This window comes from Scyliorhinus canicula, chromosome 12 (genome assembly GCF_902713615.1).
Source record: "Scyliorhinus canicula chromosome 12, sScyCan1.1, whole genome shotgun sequence".
NCBI classification, from domain to species: domain Eukaryota; kingdom Metazoa; phylum Chordata; class Chondrichthyes; order Carcharhiniformes; family Scyliorhinidae; genus Scyliorhinus; species Scyliorhinus canicula.
Window position 1 is genome coordinate 57,748,931 of NC_052157.1, and position 15,520 is coordinate 57,764,450.

A 15,520-nucleotide genomic window follows, 5' to 3' on the forward strand; every position below is an offset into this window, starting at 1 on the left:
AATCTCAATTCTGATTCGCCCAGTTTTTACATCATGTGAACTACCTCTTTGGCCCCACTGGCCCTCGGTTATAACCAATCATGCGAGACCGTGTAATGCCTTCTGACAAATGGCATAGTGTAGGTTAGATGGCCTTTAGTTTTTGACTTCCCATGTCGGTGCAACATCGTGGGCTGAAGGGCCTGTACTGCGCTGTATCGTTCTATGTTCTAAATCCAACAACACTTCATTTCCCAGAAAAATTTAATTTTTTTCCCCCTCACCTGTTTAAGAGATTTTCTCCAAGTACAGAATATTTAAACAGTAGAGAACATTCAACGTAAATGAAACATAAACTATATACACCTTTTCAACGCACCTGGCGTGTTCCCTCTCTCGGTGGTTTGGTCTAACCAAGGGATATAGAGACAAAACTATGTACAGTGCTCCCAGTGTGGTCTAAACAAGGGATATGAAGACTGGAACTGTGCACAGTGCTAACCAAGGGATACGGAGACTGGAACTGTGCACAGTGCTCCAAGTGTGGTCTAACCAAGGGATATGGAGACAAGAACTATGCACAGTGCTCCCATTTTGGCTAATCAAGGGATATGGGGACTGGAACAGTGCACAGTGCTCCAAGTCTGGTCTAACCAAGGGATATGGAGACAAAACTGTGCACAGTGCTCCCAGTGTGGTCTAACCAAGGGATATGGAGACCAGACCTGTGTGTAGGGCTCTAATTGAAGTCATAATTGGACAAAAATGACAATCACATCTGCAGTGCAATTCAGTCACTCAGCAATGGTTCATGGACGTGCAACCCCTCGGAAATTAAGAATTGTTTCTTCAACTTTGCTTTCTTCTCGATTCCGGAGGGTGGATGGAACGTTTTGCTGGAATCTTTCGATCTGGTTGAAGGTAGTTCATTATCCCCTCAGTGACTGCAAGAACTGGGATCAGGGGAACAAGAGAACTAAGTTGTAGAGTTACATGACTTTTACAGAGGAGAAAATGACATTCAGCCCATCTGCTCTGTGCAGGTGTTCCTGCTCCACATCAGCTTTTTCCCACCCACCCCCTTCATCTCCCCCATCACGATATCATTCTTTTTTTCTCTCCCTCATGTGTTTATCCAGCTTCCCCCTCCTATACATCCAGACTATTCACCTCAAATACTCCCTGTGGGAGCGTGTCCCACATTCTCCCCACTCCCTGTGGGAGCGAGTCCCACATTCTCCCCACTCCGTGTCAGAGTGAGGTTCACATTCTCCCCACTCCGTGTCGGAGTGAGTCTCACATTTTCCCCATTCCTATTGGGAGCGAGTCCCACATTCTTGCTACTCCATGTGGGAGCGAGTCTCACATTTTCCTCAATCCCAGTGGAGCGAGTCCCACATTCTCCCCACTCCCTGTGGGAGCGAGTCCCACATTCTCCCCACTCTGTGTCAGAGTGAGGTTCACATTCTCCCCACTCCGTGTCGGAGTGAGTCTCACATTTTCTCCATTCCTATTGGGAGCGAGTCCCACATTCTTGCTACTCCATGTGGGAGCGAGTCACACATTTTCCTCAATCCCAGTGGAGCGAGTCCCACATTCTCCCCACTCCCTGTGGGAGCGAGTCCCCCATTCTCCCCACTCCCTGTGGCAGCGAGTCCCCCATTCTCCCCACTCCCTGTGGGAGCGAGTCCCACATTGTCCTCACTCCCCGCGGGAGCGAGTCCCACATTGTCCTCACTCCCCGCGGGAGTGAGTCCCACATTGTCCTCACTCCGCACGGGAGCGAGTCCCACATTGTCCTCACTCCCCACGGGAGCGAGTCCCACATTGTCCTCACTCCCCACGGGAGCGAGTCCCACATTGTCCTCACTCCCCGCGGGAGCGAGTCCCACATTCTCCCCACTCCCTGTGGGAGCGAGTCCCACATTGTCCTCACTCCCTGTGGGAGCGAGTCCCACATTCTCCCCACTCCCTGTGGGAGCGAGTCCCACATTCTCCCCACTCCCTGTGGGAGTGAGTCCCACATTCTCCCCACTCCCCGCGGGAGCGAGTCCCACATTCTCCCCACTCCCTGTGGGAGCGAGTCCCACATTCTCACCACTCCCCGCGGGAGCGAGTCCCACATTCTCCTCCCTCTCTGGGTAAAGAGGTTTCTTCTGAATTCCCCACTGGATTTTGAGTGAGTTTTGCATATCAACGGCCCTGAGTTATGGTCTCTCTCCCGACACAAAATGGAAACAATTTCTCTACATTGACCCTGTCAAAACCCTTTCTGGGTTTTAAAGAACTCTATCGGGTTCCCCCTCAGCCTTTTCTTTTCTGGATAAAAGAGTCCAGGTTCATCTCCTGGGGCATTCGGTTGACATTTTAAAAATTAATTTCTTGCACATCCCTGACGGCCCCTTGAAAAGTTGGTGTTGAACCACATTCTTGAACCACAAATGTTTGGAGATTTATCATCAAAATGCAGGCAGGATGTGGGATTAACTGTTTGCCAGGTCAGTTGTGGGTTCTAAAATGCCTCTTTCTTTCCATCTCAGAGTGTTCATTACCTCCAAATGGGATCATTCTAATACTCTCCCTGGCTGCTCTCCCCTTCTCCCACTCTCACTGAGACCCGGGTCAACCATTGCCCATCAGTCACTGAACTCTCTTTCTGTCCCTCCCTCTCCCCTCTCTCACTCTCTCTCTTCCTCTCTCTGCCTCTCTCTCTCTTTCTCTACCTCCTTTCTCCCGCCGTCCTTCTCTGTTCTTTCTCTCTCCCCTCCCTCTCTTTACATTCTCTCTTCTCTCTCTCCTCTATCTCTCTCTCCCCTCTCTTCCACCTCTCTCCCCCTCCCTATCTGTTCTCTCTCTCCCCGATCCCTCCCTCTCTCTCCCTCTCTCTCGTGTTCTTCTCTCTCTCCCTCTCGCTATTTTTTCTCTCTGTCTTGTGATAATATGTGTAAGCAATCATGCAAATATTAACAAATACGACCTCCAACCAACAGGTGGCAGTAAAGAACAACCACGTGACACTGTTACCTCGGGGAGTCTGGAGGTAGTTTTCGTAGTGAACAGTCACATTTGTAGTAGCTCCCAGATAATTAATAATAGTGATATAATCGTTAGTAGATTTTGATAGTTTTCTATTATCTGACCCATGTTATTGTTTAACAATAAACATTCAATACAAACTAGACGTTCTCTAGTGCACCAATTCCGTTCGACCAAGCATCAAAATGTAACATCTCTCTCTCTCTCTTTCACCCCCCTCTCTCTGTTTTTTCTCTCTCTCTCTCCCCCTCCCTCTTGTCCTTTAAGACGTTCAGCACAACCCAACCTCTTTGGCCGAGCGTTTAGTCGCCGGTCCCCCAGCATCTCCTGAACCTGTTTGACCTCAGATACCGTTTGACCAGGTGCTACAATCAAGCAGCTCGGGAGATTTCCCCAGCATTGACGGTGCAATATAAATGTGAATAATTGTTAAATTGCCAGCGTTGTCTGGCGTGAGTGGGTGTTGGTGTTTCTGAAGGAGTTGTGTGGGGCAAGTTACCTGTACAGAATCAAAACTTGATGTCAGTATATTCGGTACTCTCCAGTGAATCCTGTCGCTGTAAACGTTTCCCGGGATGGTTCACAAGAACAACTGAGGTGTAATTAAGTTCATCGTCACTGGATTCAGCTACAGGACGGTATAGATTACTGACGTTCTCATAGTCATCGTTTGCCTGATGCTGAAAGAGGGTAAAATCGAAAGGTGTCGGATCAAAACCTGACGGGTCACAGAGTCGTACAGCGCAGAAAAGGCCCTTCGGCACATCAAGTCTACACCAACACTATCTACCCGTAATCTCTCGCTAATCCTACTTCCAGCACATGTCCCATATCCTTGAATGTGATGTGAAGGTAGGAGAATGTTGAGCTGCTGAAAATCAATTCTCAGCTGTGCTATCTCACTCTCTCTATGTCATCTTCGATCTGAGCAGGTAGTACATTCGAGACCAGCATCCCAAACACCAGAGATAATTCAGACGGCAACACCATCACTTCAGGTATTGAGGGTGTTCTGCACTGTCAGAGGGTCAGTGCTAAGGTAGTGCTGCACTGTCAGAGGGTTAGTGCTAAGGTAGTGCTGCACTGTCAGAGGGTTAGTACTGAGGGAGTGCTGCACTGTCAGAGGGTCAGTACTGAGGGAGTGCTGCACTGTCAGAGGGTCAGTACTGAGGGAGTGCTGCACTGTCAGAGGGTCAGTACTGAGGGAGTGCTGCACTGTCAGAGGGTCAGTACTGAGGGAGTGCTGCATTGTCAGAGGGTCAGTACCGAGGGAGTGCTGCACTGTCAGAGAGTCAGTACCGAGGGAGTGCTGCACTGTCAGAGGGTCAGTACTGAGGGAGTGCTGCACTGCCAGAGGGTTAGTACTGAGGGAGTGCTGCATTGTCAGAGGGTCAGTACCGAGGGAGTGCTGCACTGTCAGAGGGTCAGTACCGAGGGAGTGCTGCACTGTCAGAGGGTCAGTACTGAGGGAGTGCTGCACTGCCAGAGGGTTAGTACTGAGGGAGTGCTGCATTGTCAGAGGGTCAGTACCGAGGGAGTGCTGCACTGTCAGAGGGTCAGTACTGAGGGAGTGCTGCACTGTCAGAGGGTCAGTACTGAGGGAGTGCTGCACTGCCAGAGGGTTAGTACTGAGGGAGTGCTGCACTGTCAGAGGGTCAGTACTGAGGGAGTGCTGCACTGTTGGAGGGTCAGTACTGAGGGAGTGCTGCACTGTTGGAGGGTCAGTACTGAGGGAGTGCTGCATTGTCAGAGGGTCAGTACCGAGGGAGTGCTGCACTGTCAGAGGGTCAGTACTGAGGGAGTGCTGCACTGCCAGAGGGTTAGTACTGAGGGAGTGCTGCACTGTCAGAGGGTCAGTACTGAGGGAGTGCTGCACTGTCAGAGGGTCAGTACTGAGGGAGTGCTGCACTGTCAGAGGGTCAGTACTGAGGGAGTGCTGCACTGTCAGAGGGTCAGTACTGAGGGAGTGCTGCACTGTCAGAGGGTCAGTACTGTGGGAGTGCTGCACTGTCAGAGGGTCAGTACTGAGGGTCTGCTGTACTTTCAGAGGATCAATATTGAGGGATTGCTGCACGGTCAGAGAGGCAGTACTAAGGTAGTGCTGCAATGTCAGAGGGTCATTCCTGAGGGAGTGCCGTAATGTCAGAGGGCCAGTGCTGAGTGAATGCTGCACTGTCGGAGGGTCAGTACTGAGGGAGTGCCGCACTATTGGAGGGTCAGTACTGAGGGAGTGCTGTATTGTCGGAGGGTCAGTACTGAGTGACTGTTGTACTGTCAGAGGGTCAGTATGAAGGAGTGCTGCACTGTCAGAGGATCAAAATTGAGGGAGTGCTGCACTGTCAGAGGGTCAGTACTGAGGGAGTGCTGCACTGTCAGAGGGTCAGTACTGATGGAATGCTGCACTGTCAGAGGGTTAGTACTGAGGGAGCGCTGCACTGTCAGAGGGTCAGTACTGAGAGAGTGCTGCAATGTCAGAGGGTCCGTACTGAGGGAATTCTGTACTACTGGAGGGTCAGTGCTGAGGGAGTGCTGTACTGTCGGAGGGTCAGTGCTGAGGGAGTGCTGTACTGTCAGAGGGTCAGTGCTGAGGGAGTGCTGCACTGTCGGAGGGTCAGTACTGAGCGACTGTTGTACTGTCAGAGGGTCAGTATGAAGGAGTGCTGCACTGTCAGAGGATCAAAATTGAGGGAGTGCTGCACTGTCAGAGGGTCAGTACTGAGGGAGTGCTGCACTGTCAGAGGGTCAGTACTGATGGAATGCTGCACTGTCAGAGGGTTAGTACTGAGGGAGCGCTGCACTGTCAGAGGGTCAGTACTGAGAGAGTGCTGCAATGTCAGAGGGTCCGTACTGAGGGAATCCTGTACTACTGGAGGGTCAGTGCTGAGGGAGTGCTGTACTGTCGGAGGGTCAGTGCTGAGGGAGTGCTGTACTGTCAGAGGGTCAGTGCTGAGGGAGTGCTGTATTGTCGGAGAGTCAGTGCTGAGGGAGTGCTGTACTGTCGGAGAGTCAGTGCTGAGAGAGTGCTGCAATGTCAGAGGGTCCGTACTGAGGGAGTCCTGTACTACTGGAGGGTCAGTACTGAGGGAGTGCTGTACTGTCGGAGGGTCAGTGCTGAGGGAGTGCTGTACTGTTGGAGAGTCAGTGCTGAGGGAGTGCTGCACTGTCAGAGGGTCAGTACTGAGGGAGTGCTGCACTGTCAGAGGGTCAGTACTGAGGGAGTGCTGTACTGTCGGAGAGTCAGTGCTGAGGGAATGCTGCACTGTCAGAGGGTCAGTACTGAGGGAGTGCTGTACTGTCGGAGAGTCAGTGCTGAGGGAGTGCTGTACTACCGGATGGTCAGTACTGACGAAATGCTGTGCTGCCGGGGTGTCAGTGCTGAAGGACCCTGCACTGTTGGACAGTCGGTACTGAAGGAGTGCTGCACTGTCAGAGTCGGTGCTATGTTCTTTGTCACACTGATGTTTGTGGGATATTGCTGTGCAGAAACTGACTGCAAGTCCTGAGGTAGTGAAAGGGGACCTGATAATTATTCATGGGACAAATATCGGCCCAAGATACCCAACGATTTGCAACCCCCGAGTGAAGACACTGCTTTCCTCTGAGTTTGCGCCATGTCCCAATTGGCACACAGCAAGATCCCGAAAGCAGAAACGTGCCTACGACCCAGATCACCTTCCTTCAGTGGTATTTGTTGAAGGATAAATATCAGCCCCGTAAATGTACAGAACGTTCGTATCCTCCTGAGAGGGCAGACAGGGGATGGGGTTTGGTGGGGGGAATGGGGATTGTGGGGGGGGGGGGGGGCTGTTGTGGGGACGGTGGAGTTAGTCACCTTCACCAACAGTCCTGACACTCAAAGAAAATAATTTGCTCCTGGGTGTCCCCACACCACCTGCTATAGCTCAGAGTTAGGGCTTTCAGCTCACCAAGTCTGTCTGGACAGACATAGACCCCAAAACTCACTTCCTCCTGATTCTTGAAGCCTCTGGTTGTTACTTCCTGAAATGAGCATCATTGATGTGAAATTTTATACTGGGATGTATGCAATGGAAACAAAACATTTCAAAATACATCAGTAACTTAAGAAGCAATAGAAATATGAAGCAAGATTTACGGTATATCCCTGCATTACCCAAACCATCTCATGACGTAATTCCCCCCACAAAATCTACAACAATAAATTTCAACCCCTTATCTCTTAACCTCCTCCAGTCCCTACAATCTCCCTATCTCTGTAACCTCCTCCTGTCCCCACAACCCTCCCTATCTCTGTAACCTCCTCCAGTACCCACAACCCTCCCTTTCTCTATAACCTCCTCCAGTCCCTACCATCCTTCCTATCTCTGTAACCTCCTCCAGTCCCCAAAACCCTCCCTATCTCTGTAACCTCCTCCAGTCCCCAAAACCCTCCCTATCTCTGTAACCTCCTCCAGTCCAGACAACCCTCCCTATCTCTGTAACCTCCTCCAGTCCTTACAGCCCTCCCTAAGGGGCTGGTTTAGCTCACAAGGCTAAATCGCTGGCTTATAAAGCAGACCAAGCAGGCCAGCAGCACGGTTCGATTCCCGTACCAGCCTCCCCGGACAGGCGCCGGAATGTGGCGACTAGGGGCTTTTCACAGTAAACTTCATTGAAGCCTACTTGTGACAATAAGCGATTTTCATTTTCATTTCATCTCTGTAACCTCCTCCAGTCCTGACCACCCTCCCTATCTCTGTAACCTCCTCCAGTCCTGACCACCCTCCCTATCTCTGTAACCTCCTCCAGTCCCTACAACCCTCTCTATCTCTATAACCTCCTCCACCACCCACAAACCTCTGAGGTCCTGTGCTATATTGTGCTTTGTCTCTGCGCTCCTCCAATTCCAGTCTCTTGTGCATGCTCCAATTCCCATCGTCCCATCATTGGGGGCTATCCCTTCAGCTGGCTGGCTCCCCCTGAGCTCTGGAATTCCCTCCCTAAACCTCTCCCTCTCTCACTGTATCTCTCATTTCCCGCCCTCGCTCTCTCCCCTCTCTTCCCTCCTCTCTCTCTCCCCCCTCTCTTCCCTCTCTCTCCCTCTGCCCATCTCTCCCTCTCTCTCTCCCCTCTCTCCCACTCCCTTTCCCCATCTCTCCCTTTCTCCCCCTCTCTCTCTTTTCCCCCTCTCTCCCGTTCTCTCACCCCTCTCTCTCTTTGCCCCCTCTCTCCCCTTCTCTCGCCCCTTCTCTCTCCCCTCTCTCTATTTGCCCACTCTCTCCCCTTCTCTCTCCACGCTCTCTCTTTGTCCCCCTCTCCCCATCTCTCTCCCCCTCTCTCTCTTTGCCCCCTCTCTCCCCTTCTCTCTCCCCTCTCTCTCTCTGCCCCTTCTACCTCTGCTCCCCTCCCCCACCTGCTCAATCTCCCCCCTCTCTCCTTCCTCCTCTCTCCATCTCCCTCTCTCTTTCTCTCCCCCTCTGCCCTCTCTTACCCCCTCTCTCCCTTTTTCTCCCCCTCTCTCTTTCTCTCCCCCTCTCTCCCCTCTCTCTTCCCCGCTCTCTCTCCCTTTCTCTCCCCCTCTCACTTTCTCTCTCCCCTCCTCTCTCTCCCGTCCTCTCTCTGCTCCCCCCTCTTCCCCTCTGCCCCCCTCTGTCCCTTCTCTCCCTTCTCTCTCTCTTCCTCCTCTTTCACTCTCCCATGTCTCTCCATGTTGGGAGAATCTTTAAAATCCTTGATGGAGAGACAATGACTCGCGGCACTATTTAAAAGTAAGTCGTTTCCCATTCAGGGGTCATGACTCTCTTTCGCAGAGAGTGGGGGAGGCAGAGGCCATTGAGTATTCTCAAGGCGGAGGTGGGTAGGTTCTCAACTAATGACGGGGGTGAAAGGTTATCGCGGGGTCGGCAGGAATGTGAGATCGAGGTCACAATCAGGTCAGCCAATGATATTACTGGAATGTGACCTTACTCCTGCTGCTGAACCGCACATTTGTACACCGCCCTCTTTGATCCAGCGCCTTCCCCGCCTGTCCCTGGTGCCGCGTTGCGCAACCCGGGTTTGAGGCTGGCGTACGCACAATGGGGGCTGTGTTATGTTACTGAAGGTGCGACACAAATGCGAGACCTGCCATTTTGCACTGGTCACGTTTATGAGTCCCTTCCTCACGTTTGAATCAGGGTAGGGGGAGGGGGGGGGGGGTGAATTGGACATTCTGAATTCTCCCTCTGTGAACCTTAACAGGCTCCGGAGTTTGGCGACGAGGTGATTTTCACAGTAACTTCATTGCAGTGTTAATGTAAGCCTAGTTGTGACAATAATAAAGATTTTTTTTAAATTAAAAAGCTTCAGGATGCCCTGAGGGGATGCAGGAACAAAACAAATGAACTATTTGGGAGGAAGCACTGAGTTTGATACCAGCAGGGGAGCCATCAGTTCACAGATCAGCCCAGCTCCATCAGTGCTGATCGTCTGACAATGCAGCACTCCCTCAGTGCTCACCCCCCGACAGTGCAGCACTCCCTCAGTACTGACCCTCTGACAGTGCAGCACTCCCTCAGTACTGACCCTCTGACAGTGCAGCACTCCCTCAGTACTGACCCTCGGACAGTGCAGCACTCCCTCAGTACTCACCCCCCGACAGTGCAGCACTCCCTCAGTACTGACCCTCTGACAGTGCAGCACTCCCTCAGTACTGACCCTCTGACAGTGCAGCACTCCCTCAGTACTGACCCTCTGACAGTGTAGAACTCCCTCAGTACTGACCCTCCGACAGTGTAGCACTCCCTCAGTACTGACCCTCTGACAGTGCAGCACTCCCACAGTACTGACTCTCTGACAGTGCAGCACTGCCTCAGTACCGACCCTCTGACAGTGCAGCACTCCCTCAGTACTGACCCTCTGACAGTGCAGCACTCCCTCAGTACTGGCTTTTTGACAGTGCAGCTCCTCCTCAGTACTGACCATTCGACAGCGCAGCACTCCCTCAGTACTGGTCCTCTGACAGCGCAGCTCCTCCTCATTACTGACCATTCGACAGCGCAGGCCTCCCTCAGTACTGGTCCTCTGACAGTGCAGCGCCTCCTGAGTACTGACCCTCTGACAGTGCAGCGCCTCCTGAGTACTGACCCTCTGACAGTGCAGCACTCCCTCAGTACTGACCCTCTGACAGTGCAGCACTCCCTCAGTACTGACCCTCTGACAGTGCAGCACTCCCTCAGTACTGACCCTCTGACAGTGCAGCACTCGCTCAGTACTGGCCCTCTGACAGTGCAACACTCCCTCATTAGTGATCCTCTGACAATGCAGTGCCTCCTCATTACTGACCGTTCGACAGTGCAGCACTCCTGGATAATGAACTCAAACCTCTGGAGTTGATGGGGGTCTCGAGTTGTCACCTTCCCCCTCCGGCGTGCTAGATTTACTCATTGACCCCCGATGATAACCTGCTCCTCACACCTCTCCATCTCCAATCAAATGAACTCAGGGTTGGCGGAGAACATTATTCTTCATCAGGAGGTCATCCCGTGCTCTGGGGAAGGTGGGGGGGGGGGGGGCGGGGGGGTGCTGCTGTCGGAGTTAATCCACCAATGAATTGAGCCCAATCCAACATCGCCCAACCTGATCTCAACTCCATTCCCCGTTTCATACCTTCAACGGTGGTGGGGCTTTCTGAACCAGACTGTAGGTTACACTTGGATCATTGTCACCGTTCACTTTTGGAGCCTTCTTTCTTTTTTTCCTGTGAAGATGAGAAAGAGTTTAACGATCTGGACACTGCAAGTGGATAGGGTGGGAATATACTGCAGGAGAGTGTGCAGGAGGGAAGGAAGAGTTGTGAAAAGGACAGAGCTGATGATTATTATTTTGTTACCTGTGTGGTAGGTAACATGTGCTACTCAATCCTTGGTTAGTGATGAGGTCTTCTGAATCTCGATGAAGAAGACTCGAACTCGTCCAGTAGTAACAAAAGGTTTATTGAGCAACTACAACAATATTTACATGAGTTCTTTACTTTAACTATGATACTGGTGATAAGGTTAACAAGATCTAACTACTGTAACTATACATAACTCCACTGGCCATCTGAGCTAGTCTGCTATTGCCCTGGTCACAGTGCACCCCCAAGAGAGCCAGAGAGACCCAATGTGGTTGCCTTTTATGCCCCTGTTGGTCCGGCCCTCTCGTGCTCCTGAATACACATTAACCCCTTGTGTACATGCACACATAAAGATCACTACAATAATGACCTGGATATGACATGGCACTGTGTCCAGCGAGCTGAGCAAAACTAGTTTGACAGAATCATCGGATGGTTGCCTCCCAGGAGGAGGCCATTCCGCCCACTATCTCCGTTCTGGCTGTCTTCAAGAACCGTTTCTCCTCAAGCTTTCTCCCCTGTCACCCTGAACATTTTTCCTTCTCAGACTCTGATCCTATCGCCTTTTGAAAGCCTGGATTGAATCCTCCTCCCCTCTCCCAAACTCTCCTGCAGGATATCCGTTTGCTGTGTGGAAAACGAACCTCGCATTCCTTTTTGATTTCCTTCACCGCCCCCCCTCGCTGCCCCGAATCTCTCTCCCCCACCCCCGCCTGGTTGCTGGCCACAAACAGGTGCTGAAACAAGTCGGGGAACGGCCTTCTCATTGTATGGTAGCCCCCCTCCGATCCGGGGATGGTGCACCATATCCTCTCCAGCCCAAATCGGACAGCCAGTCTGCAGCCCGAGTGGCGGTAAAGATCGCCAGCCCAGCAGGACCCTCCGACGGGTGATCATGGAGGCAAAGGCTAGGGCATCAGCCCCCCTTCCCATGAAGAGCTCTGGCTGATCTGATACCCTGAAGGCCACCACTTTTGGGCACAGCTCCATCTCCACCCCCAGAACCCCGGACATGGCCCTGCAGAAGGACGTCATAATACCCCATAAGCCTGGGGAAGGCCCAGAACGCGTAGGTATGGCTGACCAAGCCTACCTAGCACTGCCCCACCCGTCATCCACCTCCGGGAAGATCCTAGCCATTCAAGTTCAGGTTAGGTGTTCTCTGTGCATCACCCTCAGCTGTACCAGCAGAGATGAAGCTCACCCCATGCAGCGCTCTGACCTGGAGATTTCCCTCCCATCCCCACACCTGGCCCCTCCTCCCATCCCCTCCCCGTCTTGTCCAGCAGCCGCCCACACATGTCCTCACAGTCCCCCTCCCCCAGGCCGCCCGCTTCCAGCAGTCCCTTCACAAGTGAGTGTTCCAGCATCTGGGGGCACGTCGCTGCCCCCTTGTGGAGGACATCACTAACTTGAATGTATCTCAGGTCGCTCCCTCTTGGGAGCTGGAATCTCTCCACGAGTTTCCCCCAGGGTCGCCACCCCACCGTCCGCCTACATTCCCCAACCGTCAGAGTCCTCCCAACCGCTGAAGGCGGTGCCCACTGTCACCAGAGCAAAGCTATAGCTGTCACACATGAGGACCACGGTGGACATCTCGGTCAGGCCAAAGTATTGCCTCATCCAGCACCACATTTGGAGCATGGCCACTACCAGAGACTGGAGGGACATCCCCGCGCAGGAACTCCCCCCCCATCCGCATCCACTCCGCTCCTGGTTCCCCGCACTCCCTCTGCAGCGGCCGCCCAGCGGCAGAACTGTAGGTTCGGAAGGGCCAGTCCCTCCAGCTCTTCCCCGCCCCCATGTGAGCTCATGGGGAAACCCAGCTCCTCCCAGATTAAGCTTGTAGCCTGAGAAGGCTTTGAACTCCCCCAGGAGCCCCACCATCCCCTTCACGCCGCTCTGGGGTCCGAGATGCAGAGGAGCAGGCCATCCATACAGAGCGCGACCAAACGCTATCCGCCTCCCCTCCGGGCTCCACCCCTCCCCTTCACCGCTCCGAGGACGACTGCCATTGGCCTGACCACCAGAGAAAACAACAGTGGGGACAGTGGGCATCCCCGCCCCGCACCTCCACGCAGCCGGAAGCATCCAGAGCTGGCAGTGCCCATCCGCATGCTCACCATGGGAGCACCACACAGCAACACCACCCACGAGGTGAATCCCGGCCCAAACCCAAACTCATGACCTCTATGAGGCACCTCCACTCGCCCCCGCCGAAGACCTCCAGGGAGACGACCACTCCTGGCGTTCTCTCCCCTGATGGGGTCATCCTCACGCTCTGCAGGCACCCGATGCTTGTTGTCAGCTGCCCGTCCCTGACAAAGGCCCTCTGGTCCTACGTGACCACCCCCGACACACAAATCTCCTGCTGCCTCGCCAGGGCCCTTGCCAGGATCTTTGCATCCACATAAGGAGTGAGCTGGGCCTCGACCTTCCCCTCTAATGCCCCCTGCCTCGCCATCAATCCTGCCACCTCTTCCACCAGGGAGGCGACCCGGTCACCCTGGTTGGCCGCTGCTTTTACTATCTCACTGATTGTTGCCTCCTGTATCTCCAGTCAGCGCTCCCAGAATCCTCCTCAATCATTTCTCACTGCTGTTTGATCTCTTTAAATATTTCTAATGATCCAGCCTTCACCACCCTCTGGGGCAGATAATTTCAGAGATTCACCACCCTCTGCTAGAAGAAATTCCTACACATCTCAGTTTTAAATAACCGGCCTTGTAGCTACGCCCGCTTGTTCGCAACTTCCCTGCGAGTCAAAACATCGCACCATCTACCCTGTCAAACCACCTCAGAATCTTAATGTTTGAATAAGGTCACCCTCACTCTTCTCAACTCCAAGGAATACAGACCCAGACCAATTAGTCTCTCTTGATAGGACAACCCTCTCATCCCAGGAATTAGCCTGGGGAATCTCCTTTGGATTTTCCAATGTTACTCTATCCTTTTTTAGGTAAGCAGACCAAAACTGTGCACAGTATTCCAGGTGAGGCCTCAACAACACCCTGTACAATTGCGACAAAATCTCTCTACTTTTAAACACCAACCACTTTGCAACTAAGGCCAAAATGCTGTTTGCTTTATTATTTACTTGTTGGACCTGCCTGCTAGCTTTTTGTGATTAATCACTAGTACACCTAGCTCCCTCTCAACTTCACTCACCTGCAGTCTCTCTCTATTTAGATAATAGTAAGAAGTCTTACAACACCAGGTTAAAGTCCAACAGGTTTGATTCAAACACGAGCTTTCGGAGCGCAGCTCCTTCCTCAGGTGAATGCGCTCCGAAAGCTCGTGTTTGAATCAAACCTGTTGGACTTTAACCTGGTGTTGTAAGACTTCTTACTGTGCTCATCCCAGTCCAACGCCGGCATCTCCACATCATATTTAGATAATAATCTGCCTTTGTTAACCACTCTCTCCATCTGTTCTGCCACCTTCAATGATTGACGCACAAAGATATCCCCTCAGGTACTCTCTTCTGATTGATAACCCTTTACCTACCGAGTGACTTCCTTTTGCTGCTGTCCTCCTGGGTGTGCGTATGTGAAGTTGATGGACGCGTACTCCACATTGTCCTCAAACGGGGCAGTTCTCCGGCTCTCCATGTTCTCTGCCATCATCATGTTTTCATACACCGTTGTCTCCTTTGCCTGGAGAAGCACATGGCGGAATTTTAAAGTACTTTTCTATTAAGACCTAGGAGGCCTGAGTAGGTAATTAAATGGCAGTTTATTCAGATCAAAGGAAACAGCTGTTATGGTGATGCACACACATGCAATAAGCCATTGTTGGTACTACCAGGACGCCCGGTCTCTCTCCAGGCCGACCTTTGTACAGGCCAATAACCAGCAACAGCTGGGTGCGCCTCCGCTCGCTAGCGGGGAAGCTTGTATTCCATGAGTCCTGCGGGGAGGTCAATTAGGGTCTCCCCATGGGCCTCGCGAGGGTTATTAGTTTATTTTGTATTCTCCAGCCCCCCCCACCCCCCTTTGCCCCCAGCTCTTATGAGGGTTCTCCGTCATTGGGCATATTCCAGGCTGGGAGATCAGTGGATTTATTTTCGGGGCACTGAGGGAGTGGGGCATCCTTCATCGGCAGATGTCTCAGACAGATCCTCCGACACACCAGCCAAATCAATAACATTAGGCAACGGGAGGAGGCAAAATAAGACCTCCATCGTCCGTCAAATCATCAGGCAAGAGTGGAGCTGAATAGGCCATACTTTGAGGGAGCCGCGAGACAACATTACACGGTCAGTGTGGCAGATGGGATTCAATGTAAGCAAGTTGGGTTCTCCATTTTGGAGCAAAAATGATAGAGCAGAGTACTTTCTGAAAGGGAACAGCTGAGGTACAGTGGATGTCCAAACAGACCAGGAGCTTCAGGTGCACAGATCCTTAAAATGACAGGAACAAGTGCAGTAAATGATCAAGAAGGATAATGGAATGCTGGCCTTTATATCTAGAGGATTGGAGTATAAAGACACAGGGGTTATGCCGCAGCTTTACAAAACCCTGGTTAGACCCCATTTGGAGTCACTGTGAGAGGTTCTGGGCACCACACCTTAGGATGGATATTTTGGCCTTGGAGGGGGAGCGACGTAGGTTTACTAAAATGATACCTGGACTACAGGGGTTAAGTTATGAGGAGAGATTACACAAATTA

General features: G+C 52.3%; 1 protein-coding gene across 4 annotated transcripts in view; it reads right to left on the bottom strand.

Moving 5' to 3' along the window:
- Nucleotides 1-228: 228 nt before the first annotated feature.
- The window catches only part of LOC119974699 (B-cell receptor CD22-like), a 127,083-nt gene continuing 111,791 nt past the window's right edge, over nucleotides 229-15,520 (bottom strand). For 2 of the 4 annotated variants that reach the window (XM_038813832.1, XM_038813833.1), the window contains 4 exons: nucleotides 14,357-14,505; nucleotides 10,621-10,711; nucleotides 3,515-3,695; nucleotides 229-932 (listed from right to left, as the gene is read on the bottom strand). In XM_038813832.1, the coding sequence (XP_038669760.1) occupies nucleotides 3,525-3,695; nucleotides 10,621-10,711; nucleotides 14,357-14,505 (411 nt within the window). In that variant the 3' untranslated portion in view covers nucleotides 229-932; nucleotides 3,515-3,524. Of the gene's footprint in view, nucleotides 933-3,514; nucleotides 3,696-10,620; nucleotides 10,712-14,355; nucleotides 14,506-15,520 lie in introns of those variants that run through there. The other 2 variants (XR_005462559.1, XM_038813835.1) reach the window with 2 other exon arrangements.